This window comes from Alexandromys fortis, unplaced genomic scaffold, assembly GCF_014885135.2.
Source record: "Alexandromys fortis isolate MF-2015 unplaced genomic scaffold, M_Fortis_MF-2015_v1.1 scaffold_6, whole genome shotgun sequence".
NCBI classification, from domain to species: domain Eukaryota; kingdom Metazoa; phylum Chordata; class Mammalia; order Rodentia; family Cricetidae; genus Alexandromys; species Alexandromys fortis.
The window spans coordinates 17,296,174-17,309,313 of NW_026067902.1; the positions used below are offsets into that span (position 1 = coordinate 17,296,174).

The 13,140-nt window shown below is 49.8% G+C and overlaps 1 protein-coding gene across 2 annotated transcripts in view; it reads left to right on the forward strand.

Annotated features, from left to right (window-relative positions):
• Positions 1-13,140, forward strand: part of Frmd5 (FERM domain containing 5) — a 278,473-nt gene that overhangs the window by 239,027 nt on the left and 26,306 nt on the right. For both annotated transcript variants that reach the window (XM_050134360.1, XM_050134361.1), the window contains exons 5-7: positions 5,333-5,430; positions 7,535-7,658; positions 11,921-12,008. In XM_050134360.1, the coding sequence (XP_049990317.1) occupies positions 5,333-5,430; positions 7,535-7,658; positions 11,921-12,008 (310 nt within the window). The remainder of the gene's footprint in view (positions 1-5,332; positions 5,431-7,534; positions 7,659-11,920; positions 12,009-13,140) is intronic.

A 13,140-nucleotide genomic window follows, 5' to 3' on the forward strand; every position in this document is an offset into this window, starting at 1 on the left:
TGGCTCATCAGTTGAGAGCACTGACTGCTCTTCCAGAGGACCCGGGTTCAATTCCCAGCACCCACATGGTGGCTCACAACCATGTGGAACTCCAGTCCTAGCGGATCCAACACCCTCCTCTGTGGGCACTGCACATTCATGGTACACAGCGACATAGGCAGGCAAAACATCCACACACATAAAAATAAATCAATACTAAAAAAAGAAACCGAGCATCAGGTTTTTTTTAAAAAAAAAAAAAAAAAAGGAATTCTGCTTCACTTTGCCCATTGGTCCTTCCCACAGGACAAATTTAGTTTCCAAGTCCTCATTAATTTCCTTTGTCATTTTTCTCTTTAAATAATAAATAGACTTTTTTTTTTGTCTAGACTGTTAATGGTGCCAAGAAATGGAGAGCTAGGCACCATTTAGCTTTGACCAGGGACTGCAGGTGGATGCACTCTGAGAAATGGAGTACCAGAAGGAAACGGGCACATCCACACCTTACCAGGAGGCAGAGGCCTGGCACACGCCAGCGGGTGGAGGAGTCCAGAAGGGTGGGTGGGTGGGTGTGGGCTTCAGCACACAGAGGCCCAGTCATTTATTCTCTCCGTGAATGGTCTCCGAGCCTCCATTAGGCTGACATGGATTGGCAAGGCTCTCTGGAAAGGGACAGAAAGTACGTGTGTTGGGCTTTCGGAACCATATGGTCTCAGTCACAACGGCTCGGTTCTGTCAGTGCCGCTCGGAAGCAGGCGTCGATGATGCATGAATGAGTGAGCAAGGCCATGTTCCAGCAAAACCTGATTCCGTTAGAAAGCACTGCGGTGGGTCCTCCTTGCCAGTCCCTGGCTAGGGTATCGGGAAGATCCGGATCAAATCTTGGCTGATTTTTTTAGCTCTGAGACAAGGCTAGCAGCTATACCTCTCGGCACTCAGTTTCCTCGTGCGTAGAAATGGGAGTTACTACTCGTGGAGTTACTGGAGACGTGACTGAGGAAGTGAGTGTGCAACGGTAGAGTGCAGGGCACGCTGTGCACGCAGACATGGAGAGCTGCTAGCGTTAGTGTTTTGTCCCACGCAGTCCCCCGTCTCCCCTTCCTTTGTATGTAACTGTGAGAGGACTTAACTGCCTTCCGTGTGAGGTTCCTGGCCTTGTGAAGGACAGAAGGAGATAAACATAGCTTTAAAAAAAAATAGAAACAAAGAAAGAAAAAAACACAGGCCAGTGAGATGGCTCAGTGGGTAAATGCGCTTGCCGAGCAACCCCAGTGACCCAGATTCCTGAGGTCTGAAACCCCAGGGTCAGCACTGCTAACATGACAGGGGGAGGACTGGATGGAAGCTCACCTGAGCAGCACAGCAGCAGGGATGGATGGAAGCTCACCTGAGCAGCACAGCAGCAGCAGGCGAGCCCTGCCTCAGAAACAAGGTGGAGGCAGCCATGCAGTCCAGCAGGCAAAGGCACTTGCTGACAAACCCGCAGTACTGAGTTCCCTCCCTGGCACCACAGAGTAGGAGAGAACCAACTTGTACAAGCTGCCCTCTGACCTCAACACACATACACACAGAAATAAAATATAAAATCTCTTACAAATTAGTGTGTATATCCAGGCTGTGGTGGTGCACACCTTTAATCCCAGCGTTCAAGAGGCAGAAGCAGGTGGATCTCTATGAGTTCGAGGTCAACCTGGTCTATAAAGTGAGATCCAGGACAGCCAAAGCTACCCAGAGAAACCCTGTCTCAAAAAAAAAAAAAAAAATTAGTGTGTGTATGCCCACAGAAACCAGAAGTGGGCATGGAATCCTCTGGACCTGAAATGCCAGTCAGTAATGAGCAGCCTCGTGGAAACTGAACTCAGGTTCTCTGAAAGAGCAGCAAGCATTCTTAACCACTGAGCCATCTCTCCAGCCCATGTATATAATATATATAATAAAAAAAATTGTGTGTGTGTGTGTGTGCGTGCCTAATTTAGGGCAATTCTCTCTCCTCTGAGAGCTAAATGAATTACCACAGGGTAGAAAAGTACCGGGTCCGGAATCAGAGGCCTGAATTGTGACTAGTGGGTAACACTAACCAAGTCAGGCCACATCTCCTCAGCCATAAGTCAAGGGAATTCTGTTCCTTAACTCTGGTTCTGAGAAGCAATGGCGCCTGGCTGTGCTGGGCAGGCCTGGCAGGCTGATCCTTCATCTGGCAGCACACATTGCCTTGATGACAGAGCTTCACGCCACAAGATTACCTGCAGGGGCCCTGTGGGTGAGAGTACACCAGAGTCTCGGGGAGCAGGTCTAACGATGCTATGAGCCTGTGGGGTACAGTTCCAGCACCATGTCAACCCAAAACCTTCTGACACCACCGTGGCAGAAAATCAAGGGGGACCTCGTGAAGACGTCCGAGGGTCCTTCAGTGAGCTCATTTCCCCTGCTCTCCAATGACTCGCCTTCTTTAGGTTATAACCCGTCCATCCTTGCCTCCCTCCGTGCCACGGCAGTCCTTGAGAGTGTCCATAGCCTTCCCCTCGTGCTGCCCACAGCTGTCCAAAGGACTCAGAGAACTGTGCACATTCCAGCTCGCCCTAGACATCTGCCGCGGGCCCATCCATAGCAAAGCAGCGGTCCTGCATGAGAGGAAGGCTGGTACTCGGCATACAGCAGGGGTCAGAAACTCTAGAGAAACCCCAGGAGTACCTCTGACATGCCTTCCTGGGGGCAGGGGCTGTTCCTCTGTCTGTGACATAGAGACTCACCATCCAGATCTGTGGGTGCTGTCTGACACATCGCCTTCCATCCAGGATATCCTGTCCCAGATTTTCAGTCGTGGAAGAGCAGGCCACGAAAGCAGGAATGATATGTGAATCTGAGCCCAGGAAGTGAGCAATGAGTTGGGGGCAAAGGCCGTATCCGCATCCTGCCAAAACCTGGGGAAGGTGGGAGTCGGAACAGTGAGAGGCAGGGAAGTGCTCGCTCGCCTCTCCCACTCACCGTGTGGCATTTCACTGTGGGAAGCAGAGTGCAGGCAAGCTGGATTTGATAGATCCGTCGTAATTATTCACTCTGCATGACGCCAGCTTTTCTTGACAAATGTTAGGGCTGAGTGGGTTTGTTTGAGGAGGGGAATGGCTCTTACAAACTCCCAGGCGGAAATCCTCACCTGGCCTTTGGTTTAAGGGAAGTACCGTGTATTGATGTGGTCACGGAGATTCTTTTGTATTTCGTAGGACTCTGCCTCCTATATGCAAGTCATATGAGGATCTTGGTAGAAAAAAAGAAGGTGCAGGCTCCAAATGATGCCAATATTGCTGATGTGGGGGCTATGCTTGGAGTAGCAAGACCCAAGGAGGGACTAGATTGCTCCTTGACTGATTCTCTGTTCTCTAAGCCCAGCACTCACTCCCTACTTCCTCCAAAAGTTGCCCTGTCGATGGCATGTTCTCTCTGTGGGCATTTTTACACGATTAACTGGACGTGTAATTCAGACTGAATATAAACCAGAAGAAACCAGTTATCCAAGGAGGCCCTAAATTCTGCCGGTGGAAATTGGTGGAACAGAAGGGCCTTCTGCCATAGTTCCGTGACTCCTTGCTCTCCCAGGGATGCCATAGTCATGTGTGGCTGCCCAACAAAGTACCATCAACCTTAGCTTAAAGCAACAAGCCATCGAGAACTTCTGTGGGTTGAGAGTCCAGGGGAGATTTCGCTGGGAGCTTCTGGCTCAGGACCAGTCGTGGATTAGTAGGGACGGCTCATCTGAGGGTCTTCATGGGACTGTTGGCAGAAGTGTCCCTCCTCCCCGTGGGCCTCGCTGTAGGGCTGTGTAAGCATCCTCAGGTGGGGTGGATGGTGCAGGAGAAGAACAAAGCAGCTGTGGAGATTCTGACAAGACAGTCGAGACAACCGCTTCTGTGTGGGTCTGTCACTCACAGCAAATCACTAAGGCCAGCCCCTTCAGGAGGTGAGAACTCATCAGTATTTCATGAAATGTAGTGTGTGAAGGGTCTGTGGGTGTATTTTTAAACCACCACCGGTGCCTCCTGGCCATCAAGAGAGGACCCGCCCAGGGAACCGATGCGCCTCGTAGCCTTGGGTCTGCTCTTGCTGGCCGACTTCTGAGAGTGTGTGGTCATCTCTCAGCACTATTGGGAAAGACGCTTCCCAATAGAAAGCGGTCAGTTCCACCCCACTGTGTCGGGCTGTCCTCCAGCTTCAGAAACTACAGAGCAGCTGCAGTCTCAGAGGGCAGTTATAATGCGGTACTAAAGAACCAGGGCCAGGAGTTCTGAAGTCATGAATTTGGATCTTAACCATTTAGTCGTGTGTCTGGGAAATCCACTAACACCTCGGCTTTATCTGGAAAATGTGGAGAAAATAATAGTGCCTGTTTCAAAGTGCTGTGTAAGAGTTAAATGAGATGTTAGATGTGAGTCATGCAATGTCCGCCCCAGCAGACGGGTCCTTCGTGCAGGGCCTGGCTCCTGCTCTCGGGGCCTTGCTCCATCTCACGTGCACAGTCTGTGTTCCTACATGAGTGCCATGCCCCACAGTTTTTAAATACTTGGGAGCATGCGTAGGTGCACATACACGTGCATACACTCACACATACGGGCGCCCACATACGCACATGAGCGCACATGTGTACCTGCAGTACCCGGGAGAGGGTGTCGAGATGTCAGATACCCTGAAACTGGAGTTACCAGCGGGTTGTGTGAACCATCCAACACGGGTGCTGGGAATCACACTCAGGTCCTCTCCACAAGTAGTATATGCTCTTAACCACCAAGCAGCCATCTTTCCAGCCCCTCACTTCTCCCTTTCTATTTGGATCTGAAGAGATCTGATTGACTTCTGCCAATAATCTACAGGGGGAGTAGATTCTAATGCCAAGCCCAGGCTAAATTCTCCCCTCACCCACCATTCCACTCGAAGACCCAGGCAGGGCCTATTTCCGCATCCCTGATAGCACAGTTTTTCCTGATTGTATCACACTGGCAGGGGGCTGGTTCCCTCCAGATGCCAGCAGTTTGGTGGCAGGGGGGAGGGGCAACAAGGATGGAGGGATAAGGATGGGGAGGAGTTAGGGGGAAGTGCTTACCAGGGAGTGATGTGTCTATGTTGGGCTAGAGAGAAAACTGACAGGTTGTTTTGATCTGAACCTTAAACAATTAATAATTCAAAGCGAAGTACCTGAGAGTCTGCAAGGAAATGGGAAATGTATTTGTTCTATGGTATGAAAAAAAAAAAAACTGATGTAGGGAAGATGCCCTGACAAAGATTCTGATAGGCTTCTATTACATATTTATGCCTTTAAAGCAATCAGAGCAATCCTTTCTGTTTCATTCTGTCTTCTCCGCAGGTACTTAGTCTTCCTGCAGATCAAAAGGGATCTCTACCATGGCCGTCTCCTCTGTAAGACATCGGATGCCGCCTTGTTAGCAGCCTATATCCTTCAAGGTAATGGCTTTGGACAGGATAAATTTGCTTTTCACGCTAAGTCCTGATTACATTATCCCATTTACCACAGATGACGACTTCTTAGATCAAAACAGCTTCTAACTTGAAGCAAGTTAAAGGATTTGGCCTGGGTTGTCTAGAGCCAAAAAGCCCAGAGACCCTCCTGCCCCCAAGGTCTCACAGCTAGCCCCCTTGAGTCATTTCGGCCTCCAGAGACTTACCCTGTTCCTTGCACGTTAGTGTTTCTGTGCGGCTGAAGAACACTCAGAATTGCTCGCCCTGGCCCTCTATGCAAATCGCCAAGGTGTGAGGCATGGTAGGCCTCTGGCATCTGTTCTGTAGACCTCTCAGCCGAGAGGGCTCAGTGTCTCAAGGATTCTCAAGTGAGAAGCCATTTCCTTTGGAAGAGTAGAGCCTCTTGCTGCCGATTCCCAGAGTGGCCGTGGGAACCTGTCGTGAAATGTGGGACCTGTCATACCCTTCTCTCATAAGATGTTGAGGACATTCAAGTGCCACTCCTCGGAATTTTCTTAGTCCTCCACCCTGAAATTGTCATTAACAATGGGATCATTTGGGCCTAAAACCGTGAAGCTCCCATTAAAAACGTGAACCCTTGATTGTGAATCAGGGAACTCTCAGAAGCAACTTAAGGAGAGTCTGCTGAGAACTCGCCAGCAGGAGAAGTATCAGAGCGGGTGCTAAGAGGGCAGAGTGAGCCCATTGCGGGGGAGGGGCCTCCGGCTCTGAGAGTGCCATTCCAGTACCAGCCAATGGGAAGCGCAGCCATTGCGTGTACGGCCTGAGGTACCTAAAGAGTCCTCCTTTCTTTTTGAAAGAGGAAGATGCCCTGTACTGTTAAACTCTAGTCTTTTCATCAGGTCCACCCTGATAATTATATCAAATTATTTTTTTTTCAAAATGTATTTGGTAGCCAATATCAATATTTTTCCCCTTGAAGCTTTTCAGATAAAATCAAAGCAAAGATCTCAAGGTTCAAGGTCACTCATCCTTGAAGGACTGAGATCTCTCGATAAACAACAGAAATTGCCACAGAATTTGAAGTTTGGTTAGGTTTTTGTTTATTTGTTTGTTTTGTTTTGTACATATGGTTTTATTACGCTGTCCAGGCTGGTCTTGAATTCTTGGCTCAGGTGAGCCTCCTGCCTTAGATTCCCCGGGACTTGAGGCTCCAGACATCCGCCACTCCTGCCCTCAGCCCCGAGTAACTTGGAAGGAGCCACAGTTGGCAGTGGAATGCACAAACCCAGAGTGCTGTGTTCAGCTGTGACCCGGGCCTTGTTTTCCTCCCAATGTTCCTGCCGCCTCAGCTGAAGAGCTTCTGGCTCTCCAAGAGAAGGAAGGGGGACGGCCAGCAAGCTGCCAGGAGCTCCTCTTTTCTTTTCTGAGTTTCCCTTCGGGTGGGGCACTGCTTGTGGAGGAAGCTGACTTCTGACTGGGAGAGCACTGAGGAAAGACGGTGTCCATAAGAGCTCCCAGAGATCCCACAGCCGTAGAGAAGAGCTTTGTAGGCATGGCACTGGGCACGGCATTGGAAAGTCAGCCTTAGAATCTGGTGCACCTGCACTGGGTCACTGGGTCATAGCCATGTTCCCAGTGGCAGGCCCACCTGGTGAGCCCGCCCTGAACACTGAATGTATTCATCTGGTTCCGTGTGTGAGGGCTGAGTCCTGAACTGGGATCTAGACTCAGTCAGCAACTTCTCTTTTCCTACTAAAATCTTTGGGATGGGATTTAGGTATCTAACCTGGAGCACAGGAGGTCCTGTCTTTTCTGACCAAGCTCACTGTTTGCTGCTACCAAGCCGAGCATGGCTCCCAAGCCTTCCCGCTTGGCTGAACCACTGAGGATCATAGAACAGGCTTCTGCTCTTTTATTGCAAATTTACTAGTGACCTCAGAGCCCAGGGCCAGCTCTACTGTCTCTGCTTTGACTTGAATGTCAACCCATTGTACACGGCAGGGGGAAAAAGACCCACATCTGCTCCTTGGGGGCCTGCCCTCTTGCCAGTGTCTGCCTGTGTTTGGCCTCTGAGCTGTGTGTTAATGTCTCTCTTTTTCTTTTTCTTCTTCCTGCCTTTGAAAAGCGGAGATTGGGGATTACGACCCAGGAAAGCACCCTGAGGGCTACAGCTCCAAGTTCCAGTTTTTCCCAAAGCATTCAGAGAAACTGGAAAAGAAAATTGCTGAGATTCACAAGACTGAACTCAGGTGTGTTCCACTCCCTTGGGACCCTGGCCACTGAGCACACGGCTCCTGGCCCCCTCCTCTGCTCTCAGAGACTACTTGCTCGGACCCAGTAAAGCTCCCAGCACTGGTGACCCTGGGATGTCCCACTTCCCGGGACCCACCGAAGGCACAGCCTCCTCCCAGTGAGCAGTGTATGCCTTAGCATTCTGAATGAGCCCTATCCTGCCTGACCTCAGAGGCTGGGCAGCTGTGCTGGATGGGAGATAAACTGCACAGGGCCAAGCTGACTTACATGTAGTGCTGTGGTTTAGAGTCAGTAGCGTCAACAGGCTTTGAGGCTCCTGCACCAGGGATGTAATAGCCGATACCCACAGAGCCCTGCAATCTCAGCTGGGTTTAGCCGACCCAGATTACACAGAACCATAAACAGCACGGATGCAGCCTTTCACCCACGCTCAATGGGCTTTTCTGCAGAGAGTGGTTTTAAAGTGCAGTGGCAGAGTGGGCTCTACTTCACGTATCAACGCGAGAACACAGGCTTCCCGGGCAGTTAAGCTGCCTGAAACAAAGGTATGTGTGCTATAAACTAACAAGAAGCTGGGTCACCGTTTTAATAGGTTACCATTCCTCTTAACTTTTAGGACTTTGGATTGATTAAGACAATTAAGCAGTAATTCAAAAAATATATTAACCAACATAGAAAAGAGATTAAATTTAAACTACATTTTTAAATGAAGTTTACATTTTAATGAAGACTTTTGTTTACTTTTAATTTTGTTTATTTTGAGTAAACTAGTTAGACAAAACTCTGGGTTTCCTTGTGGGTTTTGTTCATTTTTTTAAGGTACTTTGAAAAGAAGCAAGACGAGGAAAGCCACAAATGATAGTCACAGCGTGAATCATTCGTGAAAGAGTATTATGGGGATGATAAACCAAACAAACTCTCTGTGTCTGCAAGAGAATTGGCAATTGGGCAGTGGATAAGAATGGGAATATATTTGTTACAAATATTTAATCTTGTGATAAGGTTCGTGCATTTCCTGCTCTGAGGAAGGACTGGAGCAGGAGTGGGGTGCTTCTATGAGCTCTGAACTTAAACCAGAGTCTACCACACCATTCTTGCCCCCCAAACCCTCATCTCACTAAAAGCTTATGAGTAAACATAACCCAAAGCTGCCCCGCGTTTGCAGACAGATTGTCAGAGTCTGTGACCAGACAGACTCATCAGGGTTGCACTCTTGGGTTTTTCCAGTCTCTGTAGGCTGAGCCCAGTGGTCGGTCCTGTCACTGTTAGGGAAATGGTGACCCCTTGTGGTTAAACATCAGGATGACAGACCTGCTTGTGAGCTCCCATTCAGAGAACACAGATTTATGCGGGCTGTCCGAAGGGTAAGATGTCAGAGTAGTGGGGACATTTCTGCAGAAAGTTAGTTCAAGGCAAGGAACCCCTCAAGAAATGATGGCACCTGCAAGGAACCCCTCAAGAAATGATGGCACCTGTTAGGGCCCTGGAGATCTGAGCAAACTCCCGAGGTTAATGGATTTCAAGGGGCGGATTCCTTCAGACTTGGAATGAAAACATTCCTTGCATCTGGGGTTTGTTGGTAGATGTAGGGGTCTGCCTTCACCCCGATACCTGCAAACACAGGTTCTGTCGTGCTTTCATAGTGTGAAAATGCCCGAGTTTTCTTCCTCTCTGCGACTTTGACAGCTCCTGTGGGCCCAGGCTGTGGGCTGTTCCTTGATCTACTTTCCAGAAGTAGCACAAAGGCTGACTTCAGAGCATGAGAGACAGTGGCCCCTTCAGGGGACACCGGAGGGAGCCTGGCCTGCTTCGAGCTTGGGTGGGCTTGCTTCCTGCTCTGACGTATGACTTTGGGCAGACGATAAATTTAGTAATGAGCAACTTTGGCTCCTGCCCGCCAGTCGTCAGAGGTGACGGCTTCACAAGCTGCCCTCCTCACCTCACAGGGCTCTGCAGGCAGAAGAGCCCAGAGCCAGCGCCACCGCTGGCCCCAAGGTGGTTCCGTGCACACGTCCCAGGAGGCAAGCGGGAAGAGAGCCGTGCCAAGGCCTCTTCAGATTGCCAGAGCCCACGTGTTTCCTTTCATACTATCACATGGAGAGCTGTGTGGTATGGAAGCCAGGCGGCGTCTCCTGCCACGCCATTCCCAACCTGGGGATCACGACCCCTATGGGGGTCAAACAACTCTTTCACATAGGTCGCTTAATAGAGATTTACATTATGATTCATAACATTAGCAAAATTACAGTTATGAAGTAGCCATGAAAACAATTTTATGGTTGGGGGTCACCACAGCATGAGGAACTGTATTAGAGGGTTACAGGGATAGGAAGGCTGAGAACCGCTGTCCTGCTTCTCCTAGCCCTCTGTTCCTGTGCTCTTTCCACCCAGAGAAAAGGAGTGGTACCAGCAGTCCATGTCAGCTCACAGACAAGAAAGCTGTGGCCAGTAGCCAGCCTACAGATGTGTTTTCCCTGTCTCCGCAGTACTGCTTGTCGTGAATTACCATAAAAACATTACCTCTGACTTATTTAAAACCACAGCCTCACCTGGGTATAGTCTGCACACCTTTAATCCCAGCACTCGGGAGGCAGAGGCAGGCGGATCTCTGTGAGTTCGAGGCCAGCCAGGGACATTATAAGACCCTGTCTCCAAAAAAAATTTTTTATTTATAATATCTGGCCAGTGAGATGGTCCAGCACTTGCTGCCAAGCCTTCCATCCTGAGTTCCATCCCCAAAACACACAGTGGAGGGAGAGAACCAGTTCTGGCACGTCGTCCTCTGAGCTCACACACACAATTGAGACGACAAACTGAACTCATAGCCGCTGGCACTGCTTGGCCTGCGTTTGCTTTTGGGGTTTTGGTGATGATGGTTGCTTATTTGTTTTGATTTGGTTTGGGGATTTTTTTTTGTTGGTTTTTTTTTTTTTGGTTTTTTTAAGCAGGAGCACATATAGTATATAGTCTAAGCTAGCCTTAAATTTTTCTATGCACTTAAGGCTGGCCTTAAACTCCTGACCCCACTTCCTCTACCTCCAAGTGCTGAGGTTACAGATACCACACACCACCATGTCTGGCTTCGCATGGTTTTCAGGAAGACCGCAATCTCAGAGCCATTCCTACCGCTTCCTGCTCTTCACGCTGAGCCTGCTAGACCCACTATGTAGCCTGTTGCACTTTGAGTTTTGTTTTGTTTTTTTTAATTTTTTATTTTTATTTGGCATATGGATGTTCTGTCTATGCACCGTGTGTGTGCAGGGCACTCTTGAGGCCAGAGGAGAGCATTAGATCCCTGGGGACTGGAGTTCTTGAAGGTTGTGAGCCGCCAGGCAAGTACTGGAGATCGAGCCCAGATCCTCTGGAATAGCAACCAGTGCTCCCACTCACTGAGTCATTACTCCATCCCCCCGCTGAGTTTTAACCTTAAACTGGAATCTCTAAAGTTGATTCTACAAGCAAGCAAGAGAGCACTATGGAAAAGTGAAAGTGTGTGGCCCCTGATCACATCTTTTTTTTTTTAATGCCTCCTCCCCGTGAGAGTAGCAAATTCATCCCCCATCCAGGCTGAGGCTCGAAGAGATGGCAAAGCCAAGTGAAAATGTTGAGTGTGCGCAGAAAATGTCCACATAGCCTTCTTCCCCTGGACGTTAACAGCCTGAAGACGGCTCTCCTACAGAGACTGCTCCTAGCAAGATAGGCTAAACCTGATTCCTCCATTCAGCTGTATGTGCCGCTCAACTGCATAGAATAAATGGTGTGAGATTTCCCTCTGTATGCCGTGATGACCATTGATGAATAAAGAAACTGCTTTGGACCTATAGCAGGGCAGAACTTAGCTAGGTGGGGGAAAACTAAACTGAATGCTGGGTGGAAGAGGGCAGAGTCAGGGAGAAGCCAGGTAGCCCCACTGGAGATAGAAGCCAGAACTTTTCCCAGTAAGCCACAGCCTCATGGCAATACACAGATTAATAGAAATGGGTTAAGATCTAATAGTTAGCCAATAAGAAGCTAGAGCTAATAATGGACCAAGCAGTGATTTAATTAATACAGTTTCTGTGTGATTATTTCGGGGCTAAGTGGCCAGAAACCAACAAGCGGCCTTCTTACTACAAATAAACACACTGAGCTTCTTGGGTGCTGCGGCTGCTCCACCCAGAAAGCCGGGCCCTGCCCAGCTGGCCACTTCCAAACAAGGAGCTCACACCTGGGGAACTTGTGTAACGGGAGCCCTGAGACCATCTCCTTCTCATTCCAGTGGTCAAACACCAGCAACATCAGAGCTGAATTTCTTGAGAAAGGCACAGACATTAGAGACCTACGGAGTGGACCCTCACCCATGTAAGGTAAGACTCCCCCAAGAGGGACTTCACCAGCTGTGCCTCCCCTACCAAGGCGTGGGGTGCTTGTATCCACAGCCCTTTGGTGTACGGGAGTGCCTCTGCCATGCCATGTCGAGACACACACACACACACACACCCGGATCCGTCACTGCCACATCACTGTTAGAGGATCCCAGGCAAAGGCAATCTAAATAGCAAAGCCAAACCCAGTGCCCTGCTTTGGCAGCTGTGGGTAATTTGGTGGAAATGAATCAAGAGGCATGTGGAGAGCTCCCCACAGGGAACAATCGGCAATCACTCAGCAACTGTCCGCCCTTTACTGACCCATAATCTAGTTTCTTCCCAAGAGTGGGTTCTATTGACTAGAGCGGCGCGCGTCACCACATGGGACTGCAGTTGGAATCGCATCTGATTCCATTATGCACCAGGGAGGGCGAAGCCGGACCGCACCAGGGAGGCTGTGCCTGGGAACCCCTGTAATTGCCACGCGCTCCTGGCGTTTCAGAGATGAGTTTGGTGAGCTCACCCCGCAAGCAGGGAGACCCACAGCGCGTCCTGGCTCTGGCCACTTCCTCCCACTACAGCTCACGCCCCTGTTGCTTTGCCATGCTGGTCAGCCACTGCCTCTGTTCTGCCTCATTTATGTCCCGCTTCTGTTACTGGAGAGGCTGTAGTATCAGCAGCTCTAAAACTGAGAGCAGAACAAGATCGGCATCTTCTCCCTCGTAGATGAAGGGGCACCGTAACCGAAGAGTTGGTGTGTCCCTTTCCTGGGGCTGCAGCGTGGCTTCCACCATGCCGGCGCGTTGCCTCTGTGCTGGAGGCTGGAAGGGTGACCCCATGGTTGGTGCTGATGGGGCTGGTTCCTTCTGAGGTCCCTAAGAGAAGGATCTGCTCCAACCCGTCTCAACTTGATGATGGCCGTCCTCCTTTAACTCGGGTCTGCCCATTATCTCCCCTCTGCTGTTGTAATTTAAAAAAAAAAAAAAAAATGGCATGAGAGAGAAAAACGCAATTCGACAGAGTTCATGTGGAGAAGGGGACCAGCCTGTGGGGACAGGAGCTGCGGAAAAGAAGAGAGAGGCAGAGAGAGAAGGGGAAGAGAGAGAGAGAGGGGGAGGGGGAGGGGGAGGGG